At 36.5% G+C, this 13,270-nt stretch overlaps 2 protein-coding genes across 2 annotated transcripts; one reads left to right on the top strand and one right to left on the bottom strand.

The window, feature by feature from the left end:
- Positions 1-854: 854 nt before the first annotated feature.
- Positions 855-5,490, top strand: LOC110662889 (probable carboxylesterase 11). The gene is made up of 2 exons (XM_021822043.2): positions 855-2,050; positions 4,517-5,490. The coding sequence occupies exons 1-2, from the start codon at positions 1,161-1,163 to the stop codon at positions 5,052-5,054; spliced, it is 1,428 nt and encodes a 475-aa protein (XP_021677735.1). The 5' UTR covers positions 855-1,160; the 3' UTR covers positions 5,055-5,490.
- A 5,026-nt stretch (positions 5,491-10,516) lies between these two features.
- On the bottom strand, positions 10,517-12,964 carry LOC110662887 (glycosyltransferase family 92 protein RCOM_0530710). Its single transcript, XM_021822036.2, has 2 exons — positions 12,507-12,964; positions 10,517-12,245 (listed from the first exon to the last, which is right to left on the bottom strand). Exons 1-2 carry the CDS (start codon positions 12,631-12,633, stop codon positions 10,657-10,659), a joined length of 1,716 nt encoding a protein of 571 aa, XP_021677728.2. The 5' UTR covers positions 12,634-12,964; the 3' UTR covers positions 10,517-10,656.
- Positions 12,965-13,270: the final 306 nt, after the last annotated feature.

Here is a 13,270-nt window from a genome sequence, read left to right as displayed (position 1 = left end):
ATTCTCACACCAACATGAAACGGGACATCCTTAATTTTAATTTTTTTTTTCATTTAGTTCGTAATTAAATTTAATTCCTATTTAATTTAAAATTTTCTGTTTGTTAAAAAGTATACTATTAAAAAATTCATTTTTAACATATAAATTAATTTTATATAATGTTAAAAAATTAATAATTCTCATAATATAATTTAAAATTTAATAAATTAAAAAACAAATCGATAAATGTTATTAGTATAAGTCATTAGCCCCTTTTTAACTCATGACTTCTCGTTCTCGGTCAAAGAGGGTGCAGATAACATTGAGCAAGGCAATGCTAATGGTCCCTGAGATATCAACCCAGAGTGCATTTCTAAGCTAGCTTAACATCTCACCGTTATTACGGTTATAATTATTGTTTTATTATTATTTAGTTATTATTATTTTTATTATTCCTTGTTATTATCATCACTGTTACACCATTTTATTACCACCGTTATTATCACTATCATACTTAATTTTTAATCATTAAAACTTTAATTATAATATATGATGGACCATGTCATTTGTGAAAATGTTTTTTTGGTAGGCATTTGCAATTGAATAAATTACAATTATAGTATATAATTAATGAATATTGATTCACTTTAAAATATAAAAAAAATTAATAATAAATATGTATTATCTGTGAAGCAATTATATAACATATCGCTGGGTATTGTACCTTTTGAACATCAATGACTGCAGGGGTAATTTCGTCTCAACGGCACAACTTGAAAGTAGCGCTCACGTAGAATTATAATACCTAACCTAATCTCCCACACGCCACATCATCTCACACACATTCTGTCTTCACCTTGCATTAAAAATTCACATATTTAAAAAACCCAAAAAACGACGTAAAGCAGCAGTTCATGCCCATCCTCTCTCTCAATCGCCATTGGAATCAATCAGATTCTTTTATTATTCAAAGCAGCAAAGCAAACCACAGATTTACAAAAACCCTAATGGCATGTGAATCCCCCAATTATACTTTGTCCTCTGATTAATCTAACCATGTATTTCTCTTAACCTCTCAAATTTTCCATACAAAATTTCACCAACCAATCCTCAAAATTTCACCAACCAATCCTCCATTAGAGCGAACAAAGTAGAGCGACAGAGAGAGAGAGGGGGGAGAAATGCCTAGCGTCGCCGTCAAGTTGTATAGTGTCTTCTTCAAGTTCCTCTTGAAGCACCGTTTGCAGAATCGGATCCAAACCCCACATGATGATTCTAATCCCTTCGGCATTACAACCCGACCCGAAGAGTCCGTCTCCGCTGCCAATCCGTCATTTGCCGATGGCTTCGCCACAAAGGATATTCATATCGACCCTTTAACCTCTCTCTCTGTAAGGATCTTCCTTCCTGAGTCTGCTCTTAATCCTCCTGAACCTGATTCTAAGCACCATTCCAAACTTAAATCCAAGCCTAACCCTAGATGGCTCGGTCTTGATCAAAATGACAGCTCCACCGCCTTCATTCCCAATCACCACCTCCAGACTCTACGCCGTAATAGCCTTGGCCTCTCAGCTACAAATAGCAACACGGAATCATCCCTTAGGGAAGAGTCTAGAAGGAACAGCTATGGTTGCAGCAATGATGTGGAGGCCTTTAATTGTAGATCCGACGGTGTCGGTGGAGTGTATAGAGGATACTTGCCTTCCATTGATAAGTCGAGGAAATTACCGATAATGTTGCAGTTTCATGGCGGTGGATGGGTGAGTGGGAGCAATGATTCGGTGGCTAATGATTTATTTTGTAGAAGGATTGCGAAACTCTGTGATGTGATTGTGGTGGCCGTTGGATATAGATTGGCGCCGGAAAATAGGTACCCAGCTGCTTTTGAGGATGGGTTGAAGGTTTTGCATTGGTTGGGGAAGCAGGCGAATTTGGCTGAGTGCAGTAAGTCCATGGGGAATGCCAAGGGTGGCACGGAGTTCAAGAAGGCTGATCTACAACGGCATATTGTGGACACCTTCGGAGCATCAATGGTGGAGCCATGGCTTGCAGCACATGGTGATCCATCCAGGTTAGTAAATTATCCTTTTTTTTATTATATTTTATATGCATTCTAATGATTGGATATTGTACTGTTTTGAAACGTTTTCGTTAACAAACTTGTGAAAACTGAAGCAAATTATATTAGGATTCGAGACATTGCTTCCATAAGGTTGGAAGTGAATTCCTGATCTGCATTATTTGTATAATACATTGTTACCTGATTTACTGATTTGGTAAAATGGAAAGAAGCTAGGAAATAAACATCATTACCTCAGTAGGAAATGCAATTGGTCAAATGGGAGATGACAGTAGAGTTTTAGACAAGATTGATGCTGTTCAATTATCAAATGGATTAATATTGAGCACAGTTTGCATTTGACAAGCATATGATTATGTTTCTGTTTATTGGTTTATGGGTTTGAAGGTGAATGCAATTTACTTTTGATATGATTAACAATTGATTTCTTGGTTGGTATCAAAAAGTTATTTGTTCTGTTTCTTAAATTGACAACTTTGGAAGGGCTTGAAGAGCATTGGTAGTTAATGTACATCCTTTCTTGTTGATTTTAATTTCCAATTATTTTAAATGGAACTATTATCAATTATCTTACAGTGTCTAGTAAAAACACTAAAACTTCTGCCTGACTATATAATTCTTATGGAGATGGAGTCTAGTGAAACATTAAAGGTGAAGTATACAAGCAATTCTTCAGCATACAGAACTTGCCAAAATTCAAAGTTCCTTTTGGTTATATCACTTGAAATACTTATGTAGTTCATGTGCAAGCGGTAGATGATTATCTGTTTCTGTGATCAAGAAAGTCAAGGATTAATTCTTTCAAGATTCAGCTAGAAAAAATTCAAAAGATGAAGTGATATCATTTGGAGCTGCAGAACACAGAATGCATTCTCTGTTTTCTTTTCCTTATGTTTTAGAATCAATAATTGGCTTTTAATCTGCCATTTGTGTCTTTGACACGTTGTTTCCTTCAAAAGATTGTTGTTGTGCTTTGCTCTGGGCCTATTTTAGATACCAGAAGGTGTTATTAGCCGGGGCGCTTGTGATGAATTTAATGGTTCAAAAAATTAGACATAATGTGCTAACAAAGCCAGTTGTGGGACAGAAGGGCTTGTGTGTCATTCATTTAAGCAAAGAGACAATGGATCTGATAGTATCTTTGGGCAAGGCATTTGTGGTTGGAAACTCCATTTATTTTAATCATTTCAGGGGCAAAGAAATTTTTTTCTTTGAGAGTAATATATATATATATATATATATATATTTTTTTTTTTTCTTCTTCTTCTAAGAATGTGATAAAATTTTGTAAAAGTTCCCTGTCTCCAGCCCTCCTCACTTCTGCCTTCCAAATTCTTGCAAACGTACTTTTTGGTCTTGTGTGCCTACACTAGTGCCATTTAATAGAGCTGTTACAGATTTCAATTGAGCATGAGAGATAGTCACTGTTAGACAATGGTCATCATGTCTATTACATGAATGTAGCAGTGGATGGTCAAAGTTGAGAGATCAAGAGTTCAGGTGAACACTTTTTGTGTCTTGTCCAAATTGTGTGTATTCTTGAAATCACTGCCTTGGTGAATTTGATTGGGCAACTTCCTGACTAATTTGAGATTTTGGTTAGAAAGCATATTAGTTACTTCCAAAGGGGAAGCACAATAAGATTTCAAATTGTTATAGGATGTTAACATGAAGACCTCGATCTGGATGTTATTAATTAAAAGTGTTGTTTTTTTTTTTTTGGTTATACTTTCAGTGGATTCTGAAAATTGGAATAACTTGAGTGAGATTGTGATATAAGATTGAGTAAAGGAAGAAGCAGTTGGAACTATGTATCTTGAAATGGCTAGAGTGGTTTACCTTCATTCATTTTTTGTAATTTTTCTTATGCATGTAAAAGAAATAATTTTGCTGCTCTTGCTCCTCTCTTTCCCTTCCCCCACGCACTTATCAACTATGTATTCATTTTTTAGTCCTATACCATTACCTTGATCTGGACATTACAAATTTAAAGATGTTTTGTGATTAGAATTTCAGTGGAGTCTGCAAATTGGAGTAACTTGAGAGATATAATCTCTAAGATTGAGTAAAGAAACAAGATTTGGTGAACATGGTCTAGTTGTTAATTCTAATAATGTAACAATAATATGAAAAGGGAATTAGGATATATTTCTCAATAAACAGCATGGTTAATTTGGAAGTTTTGCACCTGATTGAAGCAGGCTAAATTTCACTGTTCAAACCTTGTTACCAAAATTATGTATTGAGTGAAGATGTTTATGCACTATGCTATTTATTCTGTTTTTGAAGTTGTGATTTCCCTGTAAATAAAATGTGCATATATATATATATATATATATATATATACACACACACACACACACACACATATATACACCATTGTCTTCTGTGCAAAATCACCATAACAATAAAGCAAGGTTGCTGTTTTGAAATTTCTAACTTTTTTTGTTCAAACAGATGTGTTCTACTTGGAGTGAGTTGTGGTGCAAATATTGCAGACTATGTAGCTCGAAAAGCTGTAGAGGCAGGCAAGCTATTGGACCCTGTTAAGGTTGTGGCACAGGTTTTGATGTATCCATTCTTCATCGGGAGTGTCCCCACACATTCTGAGATAAAGTTGGCAAATTCCTATTTCTATGATAAGCAGATGTGTATACTCGCATGGAAACTCTTCCTTCCAGAGGAAGAGTTCAGCCTTGACCACCCCGCTGCCAACCCCTTGGTCCCAGGCAGGGGACCTCCTTTAAAGCTCATGCCTCCAACATTGACAATTGTTGCTGAACATGACTGGATGAGAGACCGAGCCATTGCTTACTCTGAGGAGTTGAGGAAGGTGAATGTTGATGCACCAGTTCTCGAGTACAAGGATGCAGTTCATGAATTTGCAACTCTTGACATGCTTCTGAAGACCCCCCAGGCTCAGGCCTGTGCTGAGGACATTGCCATCTGGGTGAAGAAGTATATTTCATTCCGAGGGCATGAGTTTTCTTATTGAGGTGCTGAGGACGTTGCCATCTGGGTCAAGAATTAAATTTCATTTCAGAGGACATGAGTTCTCTTATTGAGGGGATAGCACGTCAAGAAAAAGGTTGCAGCAGGAGAATCATTTGCCTGTGTGATGTTAAATGGTGAGAACACGGGGCTGCCCAGTTACTTGGGGTTGTAGAATAAGGGGTTCTATAATTATTTCATTGGTTGTTTTTTGGGTAAAGGAGCCGCCTGGTTGTTCTCACTTTTTTGGGTTTACAACTTGTCCTGTCAAGTTCCTGTTTTGTAAGATATAGAACCTTTTTCTGGGATTAGGTTTTAGGACTTTGTGAGATGAAATTACATCCTGTTCGAGTTTGTGCCACATTAGGACAATCTCGATGGAATTTTCCCCCCTCCGTGTATTAAAATGTAGTATTGCTCATGAAAAGAGTTAATGGATCCCTCTCTCTCTCTCTTTCTCCCTCCAGTTTGAATTGTAATCTATATTGTGCATTAGTTAGACGAGGGCAAATGGAAGCATGGTGGAGATGTGCAATGCTTATCGAATAAGGGAGTTAGATTGGTAGCATCACCAATTCGTAACATCACCAATTCATTCCAATATAGATAGCATGTAATTTTAACATTGGTCGGACCTCGGTTAATCAGACAACTTGAGACAGCATATGATGCCTCTCTTGGGTGGGAAGAGTTTGGTAGGCAGACAATCGCTGAAATTCCAAAGTGGATAACAATGCAACTCGTGATAATCTTATATTTAAAGCTTGCAGCTAATGGAATTCATAGTGCATTGTGCTACAGCCACTAATTTATTTATTTTTCTCGTTGTAAGCTTTCTATTTACTGGTAGTTGATAGTCCCATTCTAGTGTATAAATATATCCAATTGCATTGCCCAAGAAACTCGTGGGGCTTCAATGCACGTGATGAGCCATGCCTCACCATGTTTCTTGCCATTCTCCCATCGGAGTTTGTGACTCAGAACCACCAACAAGCCGAAGAAGAATTTTGAGCTGAGATAGTGAATGACGGTGCAGAATCCGGCTGTTACAAGAGATGGCAGAGGCTATATCTCTTGGTTCCCTGCATATGCAAGCAAGCGCAGCAGCAGCAGCAGCATTTTAGCAGAGCTGCGGCAGCGCCCTATCGGCTACTATATGCCTCAATATTGGAAGCACTTTGAGCGGGTTGAGTTCATTTGGACGTAGCAGGCCATGTCCTTTGCTCCGCTACTTTGCTACCTTGCTGTTGAACATATGTGACGAGGGGCAGTAGTGAGTGAGCAATTTATTTGGTAAATTTAGGAATCTTTTAACTTGGGGAATAAAAGATTTAAGGTTTTGCACCGGAGGTAGCACTTGGGGCCAGGGGCAAATATAACTGCTGAATTCTGCTACTTCTGTACTTCATCCATGTTACAGATAGCAGCAGTCTCTGAAAACATGAGGTTGTGCCCATAGCTCTAAATTTGCTGTTGCCTTTTGTGGCAACTTAAAAGAAATAATCTCATCATCTTCTCCTTTTTTATATTCCTTACTAATCATCTCTTTCTGTTGATGTCCTAGAGTTGAATGTCATTGCTTGCTAAAGTTCTATTAGCACATAGATTTGACTATGGAGAGTAGCCATTTTATGCTAAAATAATAAACAATAATATTGTTTCTAAAATTTTCTTGATATGATAAATATGTGGTTAGTGATGTATAATGATTTTATTGAAAAAAATTTATTCAAAATTGAATAACCAAACTGCAATTATTTGTTATTTGAACTTAATTCTTTTAGAAGTTCTTACAAAATTGTAATTAACATTTCAAATATCCTATTCTATTAAATTAAAAAATAACAATATCATAGTAATTACTTTGAAGAGGCTTCCATTTGAGAGTGGTTTGTACTAACTCTGATTTTACTTCCATTTTAGCAGGAACTTCCAGGCATCAGCTGTTGAAAGTTGATTTTTTCACTTTCATGGTAGTGTCTTGTGTGATATTGCTTATTTGATCTTACTATATCTTCACAAAAATTTCTAAATTTAGAGGACCAAAACATAACTTCTGTATATTACATTCAATCAAAATACCAATAGAGCCACAAGCTGGGATGTTCAATGGAGACAGCAGCTAGCTTCTACCTCTCATCCTTATTATACTAAGATATAAGGAGGCACAAGCACAAAAAAGAAACAACTACCTAGTAGAAGACTGAGAGGCACAATGGGAATAGGAAGGCTAAGGAAGTAACTAGTGTTGTGACAAACATACGAGGAATGCAGTCACTAGCATTGCCAGTGTTACCAGCTCCAGTGCTGCCATTAGATGATGGTTAAATAGCTGAGACTGCGCGGGGAGAAGGAGGAGAAGGGACTGGAGCAGGTGATTGGCGAGGAGAAGGAGCTGGTGCAGGTGAGATCTTTGGTGGTATTACTTGGGACATGCCCTCCAATGCATGCATTGCATAAATTATGTAAATGAATGCCAGCTGAAACAATAGCCCTCTGCTGGCCGTATCAGAACTCTTAAAGATTACAAGTGAGTGCACTCCCCAAGAACTGATAGATTTATGGATGATGAGTGAAAGAGAGGTTAAAACCTGGGTAGTTAACTCTTGTGACACAAAATTTCATCAACCAACTAGTCGTTTAGGCTAATAAGTTATTTAATCATTTTAAAACACAAAAGATTTCAGACTATGCACAATATTTGATTAAGAAGATACCAAGGAAGAAGTCAATATGCATTTCAGATCCAATATAGAAAGATCAAAAGAAGATCTCATCATTTCCAAGACAAGCCAATGAGGAGTAAATGATGTTGCAACCTTCAGCTGAAAAAAAATTTGCCATCCCTGGTTAGGTATAGCTGAGATCAGAATTGGATTTTCTGCATTACATGCGCTAATCAAGTTCCTTATTGTAAAGAGACAAAAATATAAGGCAGTAACAAAGTTCAAAAAGCACTGCTGATGTAGAAGGCCATGCCTATGATGTTCATCTTGCACAGTGTATAATGACTTAGGCAAAAAATTTGCAGCAATTAAATAGCCAAATTGATGGGATAAGCAGGATTGTGTTTTTCCTTGGTACTTGTTATTGTTCATTACTGAGTAAAACAGCAGAAGCTTATGTTTCTTGTCAATTTCTTGAACTTTTTGCACACCAATCAAAGTGCTGTCAATTAGATTCATATATCTATGTGCTGGAATTTGAATTTAGCATCTCTATATGCTTTTCTTTCTTATTCAACCCTTTTTCATTTTGACAAAAATGAGGATCCCATTAAGAAACAGGACAAAGTACATATCATACTTAGACAAATGGATGCAGATTTCAGATACCAATATTTTACATGCCAGTTCTTGTCCATTGCTGTCATTGAATGTGTTTGCTAGCAAACAAATAACAAATCAATATTACAATAATTCCAATACAATCACAATAAAGAAACACCGACACCGAACCAAGAGAAGAAATTCAACCTCAATCACCTGCCTGAAACCGCATCAACCTCCTCCCTTTATTTTACATGTACAGAAAAAGTCAGAACACACTAGTAATCCTTGTTCCTCCATGACTAGTAAAAGATTGAGAGATAGAATGGTAACAAGAAGGATAAGGAAGCAAATAATGTCGTAGCAAACATGTGAGGAGAGCAGTCACCAACAGCAGCACTAGTGCCTCCAGTATGAGATGGAGCTGGCACTGGGGAGTGGTGAGGAGATGGAGCAGGCTCAGGCACTGCCCCTTCAGATATAGCTGGCAATGCCAGCATTGTATAAATCATGCAAATTGAGGCCAGCTGAATGTATAGTCTTCTACTTGCCATATCTAATAACTTGTAAGAGTATTAAGCACAGAAACACAATTGAGGCTCCTCCTAAAAACAGAGGGATAGCTTTATAGCAGATGAGACGGAGAAGATGATATGATTACATCAATGGCGATACCTAGGGCAGTTACGCATGAAATTTCTTTATTGAGTCAGTGAAGTTTCTACAGCTGGATTTATCAGTTGTTTATGTTTGAAGATTAAAAATTTGTGTCTAATGGATAATAATTGATTAAGTTTCGAGGAGAAAAGGGGCTGTCAATTGTCGATGCATAAGACCTAAGATCAAGATTTAGAAATGAGCAGCAAGAAAAACAAAACATCAAAAACAACAGCCCCTGAGTGTGTGTGAGATAGAGCCTGTGCATGAAAAAAAAAAAAAAATGTTGCTTGCACATGGTTAGGTATTGCTGATATAAGAATTGACCTTTGTAAATCATAAATTAATCAAAACCTGACCTTTAAAAAGAAATGATTACTCTGATACAGTTGATTTCAAGTACAATATGCATGTATGTACAGCTGCTGCACTTGTGGGTTGATAAACATTAGACAGTTTCTCCATCATTTCTCAAGTTTAATAAACATAATATAGATCATCATACAAGATTATTCTAATTAAAATCTATGACAAAAATAACTAAAAATTAGCTTAAGTTAGTGGGATTCACACCTTATTAACTGTCTGCACTTTGAACATTTCTTCCCACATTTATCAGAAGCAGATTGTAGGCATTTCTTGCAAAAACTACAGACAGAGAAGCTCTCAGGAGTGAGGACTAAGTTGATCAACAAACATATCCAGAGAACACAAAATTAGACATGCTTATATAATTATAATTAAGGTTGCTTCGATCTCTGAATGAAATCATATAGCCAAATGAAAATTCCTACAACCAAACCAGAAGGGTGAACTTTTGGTTTACCTGTGCTCCACAAGAAATAAATATGGTGATTTAATATTTTCATAAAATAATTACTTTGCTTTATAGAAAATTTCTAAAATAAAATATGTAGTTTTTATAAAATTTTAAGTTTTTTGGTTATTTTATGAAAATAAAATATTACTTTGAACTAAATAATCATAGAATTTTTCTTTACTTAATTATTCATGTCGGGCCTTTTGACATTTTATATTAAATTAAATTTTTCTATGTTTATGTTTTTTTTTTTCCAATATATTTATCTCTGTGTGATTTTTTTTTTTGAAAATTTTATTACGTAATTAAATATGAATATTTAAATTATGAAATGAAAATTTTTCAAAAGAAATGTTCATAAAATACCTTCCTCTGAGAGTATAAAATAAAAAAATAAAATAAAATCTAATTTTTACTTTATCTTGTAAAATTATTAGATACATAGTTATCATACTAAAACAATATACTTCGGCCTAATAAAATCTCACTTAAATTTTAAAAGGTAAGCATGATGATTATAGAAAGGCATATTTGAGCTCTCTAAAGATATCTTATTAAATTAAAATTAATAAAAGAAATATTAAATTACATTTTTGAAATTCTTTAATTCAAGTTGAAAATGTTAATTTATTCATTTTAAATAGTATTTATATTTCCTTAAAACATCAAAATTATTTTCTTAATTATAATTTTCAAGTGTAAATTATGATAAAAAAAATGGACACTATGTAATCGGACATTGATTTCAAAATTATACACGATGACAAAACATCAAAGGTATACATCTACACTAAAAATAAAATATCTACATAATTTTTACATCATAATTAAGCCAAAGAAAAAAAAAATCCCAAAAGCCATCATAACCTGGACAAGCCCATATTTTGCACATCCAAAATTCCCCCATCTTCCTGCCATGGCAAAAGTTTAGTTATTGGGTTTCTGAAATTTCCCAACACTCGATCCCTAAGTCCAGTGTCAGTCACCTCACAAAACCTACTGCCCCAATCCGGTGGCTCAACGGCCCTAGTCCCCAACCCGGGGACACGATCCTTGGACCCAACATTCTGTTCATCCTGCCAATCAGCCACATAAGTAGCCACCCTCCTGTAAAATTTCTCCTTGAACACCTCCCATACTTGATACTTATAGTGATTAATCACCAAAACTCCCCTATCAGCATTTACATATCTGAACCCATCCCTCAAATGAAAATGGTGCACTACATTGATCAATGTGGAATTCAATGCCTCAGGATTCACTATACTCTTGTGTCTTTCCGGCACCATCATCCGGCACGTGTATCCTACGGTGAGGCCTTGCTCCGGCATGTGTTCCAGCCCAGATGGTCCAAAACTATGGCACGATACACGTAGTTCTGCGACATCACTACTACTAGACTCGGATTGATTTCTAAGCACATCATGCAAATTCAATCCAGTTGGCAAGTGAAAATATTCGTCTACGTCTATGAACCCAACCCATTTACAAGAGCTGCGTGCCCGTAATGCACAATGCGCGAGTCCTGCCTCTTGGGTCTTGATCCAAGGCCACACATGTTTTGAAATGTTGAAATTGTTATCCACTAACGATGCTATGACACTATCAATATTATCCTCGCTATTATTATCGTAAATGAACCAACGTTGGACTCCAATTTGAGCATGGTACATAACCCATTCCCCAAGGAACCTCGCTTGGTTGCGCAACATTGTGCATATGCACATTTCATACGGCTTTCGGGCGGTCGGGTCTGAGTCTCGATTTAATTGGAGCGCCGGTCGGGCTATAGAGTGTAATGTTCCTCTGCCTTTCAATCTGACTGAGACCTTGATGGAATTGTTTACTTTCTGTGGGTTGTTCAATATGCTAAAAGGCGTTCGGCACCGTACGATCTCTTGGGCTATCGATATGACGTTGGATCTCAATAAGAACTTTGGCCTCCTGAGATCCCAGCCGTACACGCACTCGAATCTTGATGCGTTGTACAGCCTATCTGGCCGTAGATTGAGCCCCTTCACAAATACTATTGTGGTATTGTCACGGTCGATCATTGCTTCATACACGAGTGAGTCCCACCTGTGGATCGGCCCAGGCTTGATGTACCCACCAGATTTCAAGGCGAGCGCAACCAGGAAGCCACGTGGATTGAGGGGACACCGTATGATCTGGTCATCCAGATCAGCACCATCTATTTGATTAGGAGGCTGCTTGAACTGCGGCTGGGATGACGATGAGGATTTCCCGGCCGCGAAATAAACGCAATCCAAGTCCTCTTTGGTAAATAAGCGAGCTGATTGAGGGTATTTTAGGAAAATAAGAACCTGGTCTGGTAGAATAACTGTTTCTCGAATTGAAATAGTAGCCGAATTCATCTGAGAGTCGCCGGAGATAGCTTGCAACGCCGGCGGTCGCCATGCAGAAACGATTTTTTCTGGATGAAATTTATCTGTTGCAAAACAATATAGAAATAAATTTAACAAATACTAAATAATCGATGACTAATAAATTTCAGTTTTCCCCCCAATTTTTTAAAAGATTAATAAAAATCTTAAACAGAATTTCCTTAAATAACAGAAAAAACAAAAAAAATTATTATAATAAACTCAGGAATCAGAGATTGAACCAAGTTTAGCACCAACTTAGCAATTAATATGTATGAATAAAGGGGATTGAAAAAAAAAAAAGAAAAAGTAAAGGAACAAATTACCTCCAAGTAAGAGGCGAAAAGTGGAGAAACTGAAACCAGTGTAGAGGACGCAAGAGGAAACGACGAAGAGAGTACACCAAAAGAACCGGCTCCAGGAAACGACGTCGCGTTTCCTACGATCCTTCATCGCTACAAGAAGAAGCGGCAGCGGCGGCGGCGGCTGCTGTTGTTAAAAGCAACAACAACCACGAAGAACACACAAAAGAATCCAAAAGGAAACCCACTAGTTTCTGCTCATACATGAAGGCATAGGCAAAGATAGGGTTTGGTTATATAATCTTTGGAGATGGTGGAATATAATTCTTGAGTGTTTTTATTCAACTTAGCACTCCAACCGTCTACGGAAAGTTTTATCTGAGAATGAGATAGAAAGAGAGGGAGGGAGGGAGGGAGAGAGAGACGGCTAACATCTCTCATCGTCTAATCTTTGGTGTTTCGACCGTTCATTTCGGTTTTTATGCGGTCGTTACATTGTCAAAATGGTTGCAATCAGGTGTGTCTCTCCAACTTTAAACACAAATATGATCTACCAGTAGTTTCTCGCCACTTCACAGAAAAAAAAAAAAAAAATCATAAAATTAGCAGACAAGAAAATGAAAAGTGAAAACTAATTCAAACTTGAACGTTACACTCAAATCTTAAAATTATATATATATATATATATATATATATATATATATATATATATGACAAGAAAACAAAGTTGAGCATCGCTTGCTATAAGGTAGCATAATTACGAGGTTTATTTTGTTAAAAATTTTCAG

The sequence above is a fragment of the Hevea brasiliensis genome, chromosome 18 (genome assembly GCF_030052815.1).
Source record: "Hevea brasiliensis isolate MT/VB/25A 57/8 chromosome 18, ASM3005281v1, whole genome shotgun sequence".
In the NCBI taxonomy this organism is placed as follows: Eukaryota; Viridiplantae; Streptophyta; class Magnoliopsida; order Malpighiales; family Euphorbiaceae; genus Hevea; species Hevea brasiliensis.
Note: the sequence above shows the minus strand (reverse complement) of the source record. Positions and strands in the feature narration are given on the sequence as shown.

Bases quoted from the DNA above. Each gene is read 5' to 3' on its own strand.
- LOC110662889 (XM_021822043.2), top strand. From the start codon at position 1,161: ATGCCTAGCGTCGCCGTCAAGTTGTATAGTGTCTTCTTCAAGTTCCTC. The intron at 2,051-4,516 runs GTTAGTAAATTA...TTGTTCAAACAG, and splicing joins GCACATGGTGATCCATCCAG to ATGTGTTCTACTTGGAGTGA.
- LOC110662887 (XM_021822036.2), bottom strand. From the start codon at position 12,633: ATGAAGGATCGTAGGAAACGCGACGTCGTTTCCTGGAGCCGGTTCTTT. The intron at 12,246-12,506 runs GTAATTTGTTCC...GTTTTGCAACAG, and splicing joins TTTTCGCCTCTTACTTGGAG to ATAAATTTCATCCAGAAAAA.